Source organism: Pipra filicauda, unplaced genomic scaffold, assembly GCF_003945595.2.
Source record: "Pipra filicauda isolate LSUMZ 115617 unplaced genomic scaffold, ASM394559v2 scaffold41_size5083284_pilon, whole genome shotgun sequence".
In the NCBI taxonomy this organism is placed as follows: domain Eukaryota; kingdom Metazoa; phylum Chordata; class Aves; order Passeriformes; family Pipridae; genus Pipra; species Pipra filicauda.
In genome coordinates, this window is record NW_024104554.1 from 3,604,830 (window position 1) to 3,620,165 (window position 15,336).

The following is a 15,336-nucleotide window of genomic DNA, read 5'->3' on the forward strand; positions in this document are numbered from 1 at the left end:
AATCTCTGTTCTTAGGGCTGAATAATTGTAAATCAATTACAAAAGTTAAAATAAAACTCCTCCAACATTTTTAGTGACAGAGGTATCCATTCCCTCACTGCAAGCAGTACCCCAATAGGATTTTCAAAATTAAAATGATGAAACATTTTTGCAAAATGTAGTAAGCCCTAATATACTACAAACCTAGCAAAAATGCAAAAAGTAAACCTATTGTTCATAGCCAATATGTGATTTGTGAACTCCCACAACTTGGTTAATTCCAAGCAAATGTTTACAAGAACATGCAGAGGGCACTTTTCCACTGCAAGAGGTCTTTTCCAAGTTTCAGCACTTGATACCAGCTGCAGTGAGAGCAGTTCTGTTAAAAAAAAAAACCAAAAAGTAGCAGCTGGATTTGGTTTGCTTTGTTTTTTTAGTGTTAGAGAAACATATTTTACTCCTTTTTATCACAGTGTCCTAAAAATCAGTTAATTTACGTTTGAAGAGAAACAACAAGCTTGTGGGATGAGATTAGGTCTAGGAAACTGTTCCTCAAAGTTTGAAGTTTAGAAAAGTGATGGGCAAGTGAAATATGTGCTTTGACCCCACACTGCAGTTATTGCTCTCTACAATGAAAAATTGATTTTCAACACACGTTTTTAATGTGTTTTCTGAAACGCATTAAAATTTTTGAAAATGCAAGAAAATCCATGGATTTTACTTCTTGTATTTCCAAATCTTCAGAATTTATTTAAATATTTTGATTTTAATTGACTTACACCATAACCCTGCACTTTGAGGGGTTGGATTTTTTTGTTTCTTCAGAGCACACTGGGGAATCTGTGCACAGAAAGTCAGATATTACAGATGCTCCTTACTTGAGTCTCTGTGTACCAAAGGGGAAAAGCAAACTCCCTGCAAATCTTTTCACACACACAAATATGTATTTTTGCTATACTGGAGAGCAGGCTGAAAGTAGAGAAAAGTAGAAATGGTTTTTAGTTAGGTGACTACTTTTACAAGATTTTAACTAATTCTGAATCCATCAAATGAGACAGATTTAAAATTACTGCAGTCTACAGATAGAGAGCCCTAAATTCTTGTCACTGACTGATGCTGTGTTTATCATTAAACATCTCTACTTGTAATAGCACTGAGAAAAATGTTATTATGCTGCCAAAAAGATGAAGTATTAGCAGCAGCAGCAGCAGAGGCAACATCCTATGTAAAAAGGAAAAAAAAGAAACACAAAACCCCTTGTGTTTTCAACTTTCTATCTCCCATACAAAAATGACAGTGTTTTTTAAAAGGTATTCTGCCATAGCAAAGACTGAAAGGCTCAGAGATTGCAGGCACAGTCTCTTTTTTAGTGCCAGTTTTACTCATAATTAAAATTATAGTTATAATTCCATCTGCATATGCCAAGGTGCCGTGCATTCCCCGAGAATGAAAAGGACAAAGCCCTTGGAGAGGATGAATTTCTCTTTGTCAGCTACCCTGGCCAGGCAATGGGAGCTAGATGGGATAGTATCTCCACAGAAAATACCTACCTATGTCACAGAAGCAATCTTGCTTAGGGTGATTACTCAGCTATGCTAGCCAATATGGTAACAAATCATGGTGAGTTTTTTATAATATCCAGATTGCATTAATCCTACATAATTTAGTGACCTCTTTGTTAATTTCTGTAAGACACGTTATTTTAGTTTATTCAAATTAATACACTATTTCACCTGAGGCAAAATGTGGAGAATGGAATAACGATGACTGGTCATTATATTTTAAATCTGAATTGTAATTCACATTGAACTGTGATAATGTCAGCAAATGAACACAAAGGTTGAAAAGTATTTTTTAAAAATAACACTGGAATTTTAAAGAAGGAGCAGTCTATTCATACTCTTTTAACCATGAAAGGCCTATTTCAAGATAAATAGAAGAGGAATTATAAGAAATGTTAGTATTAATGTAAAATTCATATCTACACTGGGTTTCCAAACACTGCTCCTGGAAGGTTTTTTATGACCAATATTAGCACTTACTCAAAAGTGTAAAGTCTTGCACCTGAGAAAACATAATCCAGGAGTGCAGCACAGGCTGCAATATGCCCAGCTGCAGAGCAGCTCTGTGGAAAGGGACCCGGTGACAAGCTCAATATGAGTGAGCGGTGTGCTGCTGCTCTGGCAAGGAACACCAAGAGGATGCTGGGTTGCAACAATAAGGGCATCACCAGCAGAGACACAGAAGTCATTGTCCCATTCTACTCAGTGCTTGTCAGGCCACACCTGGAACACTGTGTTCAGTTTAGGTTCGTGCTGTGCAAAAAGATGTGGACAGACTGGAGAGGGTCCAGAGAAGGGCCACAAAGATGATCCAAGGACTAGGAAGCCTGACATATGAGGCAAGGCTGAGAGAGCTGGGTTTTTTCAGCCTTGAGAAGAGAAGGCTTAGGGGAGACCTTATCACCATGTTTCAGTATTTAAAGGGTGGCTACCAGGAAGACTGAGATTCTGTTTTTACAAAGAGTCACAAGGAGTAAAGGGTACAAGTTACTCCTGGGGAGATTCTGGTTGGACACAAGAGGAAAATTTTTCACAATGAGAACAATTAGCCATTGGAATTATCTTCCCAGGGAAGTGGTAGATTCCCTAATGATGGAGACTTTTAAGATTCAGCTGGACAGGGTGCTGGGCCATCTTGTCTAGACTGTGATTTTGTCAAGGAAGGTTGAACCAGATGGTCCTTGAGGTTTCTTCCGATCTGGTATTCTGTGATTCTACGAAAATAGTAATAGCACAAATTAAACACAAGCCTTAACAGTTCAAAACACATTCACAGATTTAAACAGACATATTATCAATGGTACACAAAACTGGGCTTGCAAATTAGAGACTACTTTTGAAAATTTCAAAACCTAATCATAGAGGACTTGCATGATGAATTTTAGTAGAATGGTCTAATATTAATGGTCTAATATTATTGGTCTCTAACACTGAAGGAAAATATTAGATTCCTCCAAAACCTTTTGAAATACAGAGTAACAGCTGATTATCGGCTTCAGATTTTAGTTTTTACTTCTTAGTGATCTCAGTGAAGCAAAAGATGGATCCTTTAAGAAGTGAGAACAGCTTCAAATACAAAGAAGTGTGTTTGGGAAACAAACTTGACAATTTTAGTTGTAGTTTTATTTAAAGTTCTTAGATTTAAGCAACCCTGAACTACAAGCAGGGCAAGAACTCATGAACTGGGTTACCATACTAAATGTGTGTTGGAACTTTGGAACTAGGGTTGAGCTTCCATTCTATGATACAGTGGAAAAATATGCTTCAGTATGGTAGATGTCTTTACATTAAAGGAAGAGTCAGGGGGAGGGGTTTTTCTGTTTTGTTTTAACAAAAGCATCTGACCTTTCTATAAGAAGACAATCTTTATGTTGTGTCTTGAAATTTATGGATACACAGAAGCCCCTATTATGCTATAAATAATACACTTTTGAGATCAATTTTTCTTAGTTTAAAACTAAGCAAATTTTTTTTGAGTGTAGCAAATCACTTGGCATAGGTTGGTAACAATTCTTTCAGGTAAAATATAGATTAATTATGAGAGCACTAATTATTCTATATTTCTGTAAGGCAAACTGTTTCTGTCTGGGAAGGCTTTATCATTATGACCTAGTGAGGCATTTCTGTCAGGCACTAAAATTTAACATACAAATTCATTGAACTACCAGCAAACTTTGATGTTTAAATTCTTTCTGCTATGAAATGGGATGATCTATTATTTTCTGAGTAATCTTTGATGTTGGCAGTTACACAAATAAATTAGGAAAATCCCAGTGACAGGAAAAGTGTTGATGAATTACTGTATTGCACGAATAAGATTCTTAAAAGTGCAGATGACTGACTCCCTATAAATAAATATATGGTTCACATAAATTCTTGTTAAATTAAGCTGGACAGGTATGTTGCCTAACGAGTACCCTATAGCTACAGCACAGATGTATGGAGAATTAGTTTTATAAACATAGTTTTTTAGGAGATGACTTACTATTTCTTTGAAGTGGTGATTTCTGTTTCACTCAGTAGTGTGACATATTTTTAAACTCATATAAAACAAAACACAAGTTGCAGATAATACAGAGCAGAGTAGCAAGATTGTTCAACATCTTTTTCTGTTGTAGAGGTTAAAAGTCTTAGCAAAACACCTTGACTTAGCCTCAAGTATTTTTATTAAATTATCTAATATTTATAACCCTCAAGTAACAGAATCAATCCATCTTACTCTTCCTATGAAACACTGGAGATGGCCTATTGTCAAATGCTATAATGGTGAGAGGAAACTGTCTACTTTGCTCTGGAATTTTCTTCCTAGTCAAGGGGAGGGCACAAGTTTGGCTTTTAGGTCATCATTCAGTTTCAGAAAAGCTTAGAGGTTTAGTAATCAAAGGTCTTTCAATGAGACAATATTGAGCATGAACTGTTAGTTCTCACCTATATGCTGTTCCCCATACAGAGTTGTTCCTTTCTACATTAGAGGAAAGTCCTAAGCGAATTGCTTAGTAATGTTTTCATACTTTCTCAGGAGAGAGTTGGAAGACACACCTACAGCATGCTTGGGTTGGCACTGTGGAGTGGACTCTCAGTGCTTAAACTGCCTTTGGGTATTCTTCCAGGATGATGATGTGTTGTCTGGAAATAAACTGAAAGGTGCTCTCTCCAACTGCTGGAACATTCAGCTAAGGAGGTCAGAGAAAACATGTACTATGTAGGCATAAGGTCCTCACACCTGTTCTCTATCTGCATCATATTTTTGGACAATACCAATTACATTACTGCTTGGGTAGTCATAGCTGGTAAATTCGAGAAGTGATGGAATACTAGGGGATAGGTTGGGTTGGCTGATGTTTTTTCTTTACAGCATTTCAAATCTTCCATTTCCTGGGACATACTAAATAATTTGTATCAATTTCGATTTATGAGGGATTTACTAGCAATACTGTCTTTGTAGATTCTCTGTTCTATCTGCTCCCTTAGCAGCCCATTCCCCTTTACTAGGTAATTTTTAACATTGATTTGTTCAGGGATGTGGTCTACAGCAGTAGAAGTGCTTTGCCACAAGTCAAGGGGTAGCACACATAGGATGTATGTGAAAGTTTCTTCATCAACTGCTATCACCAAATTACTCTCATTGTGGAACTATGTATTCATATAACATGGCTATTAAAAGCAAAAAAGGTTTTCTCACCTTACAGAACTTTCTTTTTCAGACTAGGTACATATATGATATACACCCACATAAACAGGTTTATCCCTCACTTTCGAATAAATCATAGGATTTTACCAGAAATTCATCCTATTTAACACTGATTTGTTACTCCTAAATTTTAAACAGCCTAGGCTAATGCCTTTTCTCTTTACTTAATCTATTATTGATTTTTTCCCTATTCTTCCACAAATATAAGATCTCAGGCACTGCCTCAGAGAATAATAATTTCTGTACTACTAAATGGAATAAGTGCCTTGACCTAATTCTGTTAACTATGTCCTGAAATTAGTTTTATTTCTCAAAATTCCTGGTTTGTTTGTCCCAAAACACTCCTCTAATAAAAAATAAGCCTAATTACACAAGGGAAAATAGGAAAAATAGAGATAATAGTTGTTTGTCCACTGACACTTAAGAAGCCAATAACACTTTTCTAAGTGAGAAGATTTTGTTGCTATTCTTCTTTAGCTCTGCAATGTTATTTCCTCGATCCTCCCTTAAGCATAACAGACAAAAGTTCCTACTCAAGTCTGACACTCTTTCATTACTGTGTATTAATACCTGAATTTTGTAGGGAGCATAGATCCAAACTTTATGTTGTTTGGCACTTTGAAATGTAGTTGGAGTCTCTGGGTAGATCTTGAACTATTCAGTAAGCCAGATTGTTTCTAGAGTTCTACAGCTTCTTAAAAATCATATTAAATTACTTCATGTTTAAATTCAGATTCCTTTTTCTTGATGCTGCTTTTCTCTGGGCATAATTAACAGTAGTATCTTCAGTGCCAAAAATACATTTGCGCTTTTGAAAAATACTCTATTTCCATCAAAATGATAATGCAGGTAAACACATCGCTGCATTATTTTTAAATATTGCAATAGAAGAGTAAAGCAGTTCCTTAATTTATAGAACCTAAAATAGTTCACTTTCAAAGGAGAAGAAACAAAGTTAAATAGAATGAAACATGCTAGCAGTAAGTAAACAAACAAACAAAACAAGTCCTGTCAAGACTTGTGCAGATGTACTTTTTCTGCTTGCTACTCAAATAGCGATCCCTACAATCCTTTTTCATCCTTCCATAGATAAATTCGAAGTAAAAAATAACCCTATTTATACTAATTATCTTTTGCCCAAATGATCCTCTTGCATAAAAACTACTTTTTGTAGTATATCCTTGGTGACTGGAGAGTTCTTCAGCTCTCCAATTTGTTTACAGCCTATCCATATATATCAAACTGGATTGAATTTCAGATCCACCTAAAACTGTAAATGCCAATTGGTATCAAAAATAGAAGGATGCTAGCAATTGGTAAGAGCCCACAAAAGTCGATGATTGCAAGAAAAATTAGAAGAAGTCAAAGTCATGAGTGATCAATTAAAGTATATATAAAACATCAAAGACTAATTATATGCAGATTATTTTAATTAAGTGATTGTCCTTGCTTAATAAAAACTAGATCTGAGTGTATGGAGAAGAAGCCGTTGACCTGTTCAGAATAGGGCTTTGACACAGCATTTTGACACAAAGTATGACATCTACAGCTGGGTCTTTGTCTCACTGAAGCTCATTGAAAAAAAAAGAATTTAGTATGAACAGCTCACCTCTGACAGAAAGAGTAGCAACTGAATCAGTGAATTTATGTATTGTATTATGTATGTTATACCAAAATTATTAAGAAAACCTGAAGGAAATGAATGAAACAAGTCTCTTAATAAATATGACAGTTTCATAAAGGAAATCACAAAAAGGTGGGAAAGAAAGCAAGTATCAGGATTACAGAAAAGCTTCTTTAAATTGATTAAATTTAGAATTTCTGCTGTGATGTGGCCTCAAAACTGTATCTAAGCCCTACCCCTACTATATATATCCTACCTGGATTTAGAAAACTCACGATTTTACACTCCTCATACAGGGTATCTATAGCACATTAGATACAGGTCTCACACTTAGTGAACTGGTAAAAGTCTGAGAACATAAACTCATTTAAAGTACTTGAAATTTGAGAGGGTTCCTTCTTCCTGATAGTATATCAAAGTTATTTCTACTTTGATAACCACCTTCACTGAGGTACTAAGGCCATTTGGGGTATACTGGGCCATACATTATTTTTAATGCATCTAAACCAGCTGCCATCATATTTGCATGCAATTTATTTTGGTAGCTCCACACATGCATCTCCAATTACTATAAGATATTTTAGTGTCAATTGGTGCCCAGCTTTTTGGTCTTTACCTCACTTTAGAGAAAAAGCCTGTTCTCCAGAACAAAAGCCTCCCCTTACCTGCCAACCAGAACTGAATCAGATCATCCATTAGTGCTTGTGCAAGTGTGTGTGTGAGATGGAGTAAGTCGTCTAGAAGCTTCTTCAGGAATCCTGATCCAGTAGGGTTTTATTTCCTCTTCTCTACGGTGGAAAGAGCAGTTATACCCCTGAGCTTTATTCCTCCCTTGTATATTTTATCCCCTCTATAGAGCCATAGGGTTTCTTATCTCTTTGAGCTTTGATATTTACTCTATAACTCAAAGCTCTAGGGAAGAAGCAGAAGAATGCTCTGCGGTCAAGGACATTTACAAGGGGTTCTTCTGATTACTCCTCCTCATCAACAAAACAGACTTACCACAGATAACTCTCGGCTCTCTTTTCCTCTCAAATTTTCAGCAAGTCCTTTCAGCAAGGTTTGCACCACTGCTTTGTTGCACTGAACCACAAGCAATTTGTTTTGGCTTAACAGAACACTCATCATATGTAGAGCCACGAATTTATTAGTAGTCTAATTAGTGTCTTGGCAGTCTAATACAACAAAGACATATATTAATCCAGTTACAATGATACTAATACATGTATTCCAAATTATCCAATTATTGCTAATCCCCATTAATTTTATTCTTTCAGTTGTATGCTTTCTGCAATCTAACCCTTCTTCTAGTGTCACATTTATCCTTCCCATGACTTTCAGGATCCTAAAATTGACACTGTCAGCCTCACTTCAGAAGAGGAAGGCTTTGCACTGAGTCACCTGTGACCTGAGTTCTTTGCTGGGAAGCCCGCTCATGCTGTTCTCTCTGCTCTTGGGTCTTACGGTTATTTTTATACAGGTCTGTTTGATCACCCTGCTTTTTTCTCTCAGTTTAGTTACACAATGACCACTGACTTTTTCATTGCTACACTTCATTAGACCATACATATAACTGCAGTCAGTGTTAAGCTAAAGCAAAGCCCAGTTGGGCAATAGCCTCCTAACACCTATGACATTTTGCTGTTACACACCCACAATTGCCCAAGTTGCCACTGAGAATTCCTGAACTCAGTCATTAAGTTTATTAGAAGGCCTGTGGTCAGCTGCTCACAGCACAAGGGAGTATAAAAAGTACTGGTTGCTTTTGTTTAGGTTCACTTAATATTTGCATTTAATTACTCTGTACAGAGAGAAAATAAGCTCAATTAGCACTTCATTTGTCCATTCTATGACTGTAGAAATAAAATAAGATTATAAATAACTTGGTAAAGGCAGCTAAATGTCTTTGGAAAAGCTATTTGGTATGAATATTTGGCATTTTTTTCCCTCTATCTTATAATACAAGCATGACTGTAAACCTTAGAGCTTAAAAGCTAGAGAAAAACTGGTTAAAAAAAAATTAAAATTTTGTGGTGCCAGCACACATAGTAAACTTTTGGACTGCTATAGAAAGATGAGCAGAAAAGGGATATTACCACTGCAAAAAAACTTTTATTTTCTATTCTATTTTGCATGGGGACTATTTTGTATAGAATCTCCTAGCATTTTCCAGGCAATAAAACCAGCAATAAAATTTTCACTTTCTTTTGATCGTCCACTTCTACTTTTTTCCTAACAAAGAATGTCTGTCTCAAATGAAGCTGCAGTCACTTTCCTCTGAAAATGAGCTGAGAATTGATTCAAAAAGGTATAGGAATAGGATAGGATAGAATGGCATAGCATAGCATAGCATAGGAATGCAGCTACTTGAACAGTTCAAGAAATTTATTGCACCCTTGGTTCTGTTCATGAATTACCCAAAAATGAAGCAATGAATCCATAAAAATTCTGAGCATTTGTACTGAAATTATTCAATATACAAGGCCATGGAATTTTTGGCAGAAGTAGGCCATGAATTATGTACTCATAAGTTCCTATCTGATTTATTTATTTATGACACAAACCACATAACATTGCCTTAGTTCACTGATTATAACCTACTACTGTTTTGACTTACAAACAAGTTTACTTTCTTTGTGAAACACATTTTCTTTCTTAATTAAATGAGTCTTGGTTGGTTACTTGCATATATTTATATGATAGAAGAGATTTTGGCCAAGTACTGTTGAAACATAAATAATGAATCTAAGCAAACAAACTATGTGATATGACAAATACCTCACAATTCATCTTATACATTAGTTACCAAACGTAAAGAACAGAAACCAGTGCAAAAGGGAGAGCTGAAAAGAGCATCACATGCTATCACACTGTGATGGGCACTTTCCAAGAAGGAGGGATTTCTACGTTCTAGTGTCTGTTTCCAGAACCAGCAACTATTGTGATGCCAAGCAATTTCTGGATAAAACTGAGTAATGACAGGTTCCCACAACTCACCTCTTCACCCTCTCCCAAGCTGAGTACTTTTTTGTGCTTTCTTTGGCCATAAAATACCATATTCCCTTTTGCATACTGGCAGCTTCCAGAGAATGTCTTGGCATGCTGCTGTCTGTAGAGAACCAGCTCACACAGAATACTCCAGTTTGCAGAACATCAGCTCCTCCGTTTGGTAATACAAGGCAGATTTCAAGGACAAGCAAGTGAAAAAAGACAGTACATAAGAATGAGTATTTTAGCAGCACCTACAAGAAGCAGTACTAAAATCCTGCTGGGTTCCACAGTGCCATTTAGCCAATTGCTTGCCACGTGCTACTTTCTTCTTTTCCTGAGGCAGTGATAAGCACTGGAAGTCTACATTGATGTTTTCAGTGTTATCAAAACCGTCTGATTTTGAAGAATACATACTGATCAGTTCACTATCCCTCTGTAAACACCCACTGGGAATATATCTTTCAGATGTCCAGTCACTCAGTTACCCATTTTTGATCATCTTTCATAGTAACTTGCTCAGGGCAGCAATGACGAATTGCTCTCTCGAACAGCCTGGGATACTGAACTCCTGATTGATGCAGTCAGTACTCATTCCTGCGACAGTGACAGCCAAAATAGCACTGGTTTGCCCTAGCCAATCCTTAACTTTGGCAGCAGGGTGCTTTGCTAAGGTGTACCTATGCCTCAACAAGGGGGTCAGGAGCAGGGACAGTTCAGCAAACTTTTTAACCATCTCTCCCACATGTTGTTCAAGCTGTCTGCCCTGAAAGCATGAGATGCTTATTTCAATCACCCTTTCTCAGTGAACAATTGTTCGAGGAAGGTTTTTGTTTGTTTGTTTGAAACACAGCAGTCTCTTGCCTGTTTGAAATACAGCAGTCTCTTGCTTTCATTTGATGTTACAGAAAATTTTACTGTCTCTTTCCAGTTTGTTACTGCCCTATGTATAGTTGCGGTTTCTTACCCTACGCAATGAACTGAGGAAATTTCTGGGACAGCGAGTTACAGGGTATTTGATACATATTCTAGATTCGTGAGAGCAAGGAACTGTTGGTCCTTTGAAGCAAGAGAAAATACCTGTAAATTTTAGTGATTTATCGGTGCATATTTTAAGCAGCCTCTGGAACATTACTGTCCTCTGATAGACTGTCTAGTTGTTATTCCCTTAATTTGCCCCTCACTCATAAGCTTGACACAATAAAAATGGCAAGTGGAGAGCAGATCGAGATAGAGGTCTAATGCTGATTGTCAGCATACTAGTGTCTTCTCAACTCCTTCTCCTAAACTGGCAGGTACTGGTGTCTAAATGACAGCATCCTCATCAAGAGAGGCACCAGTTTCCTTGGGATGTGGCATTTTCACCACGCCTTACATACAGCTTCTAAGTCAGAAACTTCTAACTAGTATTCCTTCCCCATAGCTTTGATCTCACCCCACAATATAAAATTAAATGGAGGAGCATTTGTTTTGGTAGTAAAATATTAAATATAATGAAGTTCACAAAGCACTGAAATTTTACAAAAGGGCCTTTTCTCTGATTAATACAGGAAATATTAACATCTAAAAAGTAAAACTGCATCTGTAAATCTTGGAGTTTATATAAAGACAACAAATTCCTTCACTAGCTTTGTGAATGTTTTTGTGTAGACAGACATGTTTGCATACCTACACCTCCTGGAAAAAACAAATTATACTCTTTCATCCACTTCTCTTGAAAAAGCCTTTAACCTTGACATCTAGTTGGCTTAGTAAAATAAATTATTTATTGTTTTAGTGCTAATAGTCTCCTGTTTCCATTCTCTAAGCCACGTATCACCCCTGTGTGTGTTTGAATGTACAAATGCAAGCGTGTGCAGGAAAAGAGAAGGAAATAAAGACAGGTCTGTAATACGATATCTCCGGATTCAGCAGTTTGCATCTGTCTTCATGCACGCTGATTTTATTAAAATCTTTTGCACAGTTTGCAATTTTCCTGTTGTCAGCCAAGTCAGACCTTAATGAAACTTCCTGGGCATTATCTAATGTAACATCCTAAAATCATAGGTTTGACTTAAAATCATGATTATTGAAAACATTTCACGTTCTCTTGAACCTTTGTCTCTCTGTATGATTACTTTCTTGATATTTTGTAGATTTTTACAAAATCTCGTAGGCTAAAAGTTCCAAATTATAGGATTTAATGTAATCCAGAGAAATAAAAACTGTCATCACTAAAATATCTACTTGACAACTGGCTTCCAATTTGCTTTATTTCAGAAATGGCAAAAGCAAAACCTTTTGCAGGATCAGAGATGCAGTGAAACTGAAAAAATACAAACACAAGAAAGGGAAAATCGCATATAAGCTTTCCACTACTAACAAAATGAACAAGGTATCAACTCCTAAAAAGTTCATACATTTCTTAAGCTATTAAACCTGATCATCCCTTGAAATAAAGAAAAGCATTAGATGAGACTATCACAAACTGGCTTAGCTCAAATTAAGTTCGAAGTAATTAATATTTTTTCCTAATCCTCCCCCAAATTATATGTACCCATGTTCAGTACAGCAATACCATTAGAAAATATAATTCAGTGATGTGTACTCATTAATTTCATAAAGAAATTTTATAATTTCATTAATAGTTCATAAGCTGTCTGATTCTCTCCAGTTTTTGGTAAATTCCATAAATCATTTATGTAAGTGTCAATCTTAAGATAAGCTGCTCAGGAAGTCATATATTTTGTCCAACTGACAAAGACTTTTAAGTTTTAAAAGTACAAATTGTAGGTAAATAGAAAAATTCCAGAAAGTAAGGTTTTTCTATTCTACTTATCTCTGTAAGTCATTTCCCATATATATTCCCTGTACATTATCATACCGCTATGCTATTTATTTTGTATTTACATTAACTTGCATCTCCACTTCTAAATCCCCACTTATGCATCATATTTATGAAGGGAGACCATGAAGAAGAACCATGAGAAGCAATGCTAGATGTGATAACAAGTTAGTAGTCACAGCAAAACTACTGTCCATACTAAATACTCATCAGGACTGCTGCTGGTGTTTGCTGATTCCTGGCAACTCCCAGTCCATGGAGCCCGGAGCAATCCATCTCCAAACAAGTTGCAGCTCATCTGTGTGGCTTTGCTTTCTTTGATTGTCTTTAACCTTAAACAGAAAGGCTTATACCTCCCATAGTGTCAGAACACTCCACAGGCACAGAAGTTTGTATGGTAGTGTTAGGCAGTGGCAGTGGCCCAATCTCATCTCTTCCAACATTTCACACTGCCAGGGTGTTGTCACACAATTTTCTACAGACATGGAGTGAAATAAATGGCTTTTTACGCACAGGATAGATTGGGGCAGATTAGCTTGAGTATGAGCTCCACCTCTTTAGGAGAATAGCATTTGACTCCTTGCTGCATGTCAAACTCCAGGCCTCTGCCACAGCAAAGGAAATGACCCAGGCACAGGTGGAGGTCCCCGAGCACCCCTTGAGAACAACTGAAACTCCATAATCCTACAGAGAAAACTGTCCTCATGTCCACCTCTTCCCATCTTCTGCAAGGCTCTAGTGAAGATCAAACATGTGAAACATGTGAAGATCAAACAGTAGACGGAGATAATGTTAGGTATTTTTTGATAGGGAGACCTAGGGAGGGAGGAGTCCATACTAGGGTAAAATACAGCAGTGAGGAGCAAGGTTTCGTATGGATTTACCTCCAAGTAGAAGACAATGCACATTTCTTTCCTGCTTAACCAAGAATTAAAAGCAGTGGCCGCTGCTTTTGAGGGAGAGAAAAAAAAGAAAACCTTTAAAAGTAACTTTAGAAAAAGTCTGGCCAGCTCCAATCACCCTTTTTAAAATTATCTATTTGCGTGTGGTAGCTTCTCATCTTTGCATGACAGGGCAGAGGCTTCGAAAGGGAACGGAGGTGCCTTTTCAAATTACACTTAGATAAGAAAAGAGAATGGCATATGCCTAAAAAACCTAATATTTTTAAGTACACTGATGGGAAAAGTTAACAGCTTTCCCCTTTTTCCCCTGACAGGAGAAAAATATGTCTACTAAGAAGGTAGTACATCAAAGATCAGGATGAACCTCTTCTTAGGATCAGCCTCAACATTGCCACGACTAACCTACAAGAAGTTCCCCCAAAACTGACAACCTGGGCCACAGACCATGGTTAGGAACTCAGATGCACATAATATCAAAATCTGATTGCAATATTCATGTTTGGGAACTTCTCTTGGGAAGGATAGACTGCCCTGCGTTATCCCATGCCAAGGCTACGAAGAATACTCGAGGGATACCAAACTGCTCTTGGTTTTGATTCAGAGATCGGCGAGCGAGGGCCATGTGCTTTACTACGGTGGAGGCCGTGCGCGGCTGTGGTTTATGACCTCGCTATGGCCGCAGAAAAGCGGAGGGGCAGCGCTCGGAGTGGCAGTGCCCTCACCCCCACAGCGCCCCACATCGCCCACATTCCCCCAGCAGAGCTCCCTTGCCCGACAACTTTTCCCACAGGAGGGGCGCGGGAGGGCCGAAGCCCCAGCCCGCCCTCGCCCCGCGGGCTGTGGCGCCGGGCGGGAGCCCCGCGGGGCGGCGCGGGCGGGCCGAGCGGGGCCGTGCGGTGTCGGGGAGGAGCGCGGCAGCGCTCGTAGGAGCACCCAGAGCTCGGCTGTCGGGATGCGGCCGCAGAGGGGAGGGGAGCGGGAGCGGCGGCACCTTCCCCCCGGAGAAGAGCCAAGTTAAATAGCCAGCGCCACGCCGCCGCCTTCCTCTACCCTCCTGGCTCCGAGCCTCCGGCGAGCCCCCACGTCCCATCCCGCCCCGCCCGGGCGGCGGAGCCCAGCGCGGAGCCCAGCGCGGAGCCAGCCTGCCCCGCGGAGCCCCGCGGAGCCCCGCGGAGCCGGGACGTCGGCGCTGCCGGGAGGGGCGGGCGCTTGGGAGTCGGTGCCGGGGGCACCGCGTCCCGCCAAGCCGCCCGTCTGAGAGGACCACGCCAGCTGCATGGGAGGAGATGAGCGTGGCGGGGAAGCAGCCTCCTCCAGCACCGCTCGAGCGGCCCGGCAGCCTCCTCGTCCCCACCTGGGCAAGTATCCGCTCTCCCCTCAGTCCGTCCCGGTGCCAACTCTCCGCGGCGGGGCGGGGGTGGGGAGGGTCCCGCCGGCGGCGCTGCCCGGAGGGCGGGAGGGAGGCGCCTGCGTGCAGGGAGCGGGGCGGTGCGGGCTCGGGCTGGCGGCGGAGCTCCAGGAGGGACGAGGCGGCAGCTGCCGCGCGGTTCTGTCGGGCAGGATGCCCGCCATCCCGCCTTTCCGCCATCCTCCATCCCGCATCCCGCATCCCGCCTTCCTCCCGCACCCCGCACCGGCCGCGGGGACGAGGAGCCGGGCGACACCGCACTCCCACCGCGGCCGTGCGGGACTCGTCCGGATTGATCCCGATCCCGTGACAGGCTGCAGCGTGAGGGTCAAGTTTCCCGGGGACCGCGTTGAGTCGC

The 15,336-nt window shown here is 39.7% G+C and overlaps 1 protein-coding gene across 1 annotated transcript in view; it reads left to right on the plus strand.

The window, feature by feature from the left end:
- The first annotated feature begins 14,438 nt into the window (after positions 1-14,438).
- Positions 14,439-15,336, plus strand: part of SNTG2 (syntrophin gamma 2) — a 238,822-nt gene continuing 237,924 nt past the window's right edge. The window contains exon 1 of the mRNA XM_039385545.1: positions 14,439-14,928. Coding sequence (XP_039241479.1) covers positions 14,857-14,928 — 72 coding nt within the window. The 5' untranslated portion in view covers positions 14,439-14,856. The remainder of the gene's footprint in view (positions 14,929-15,336) is intronic.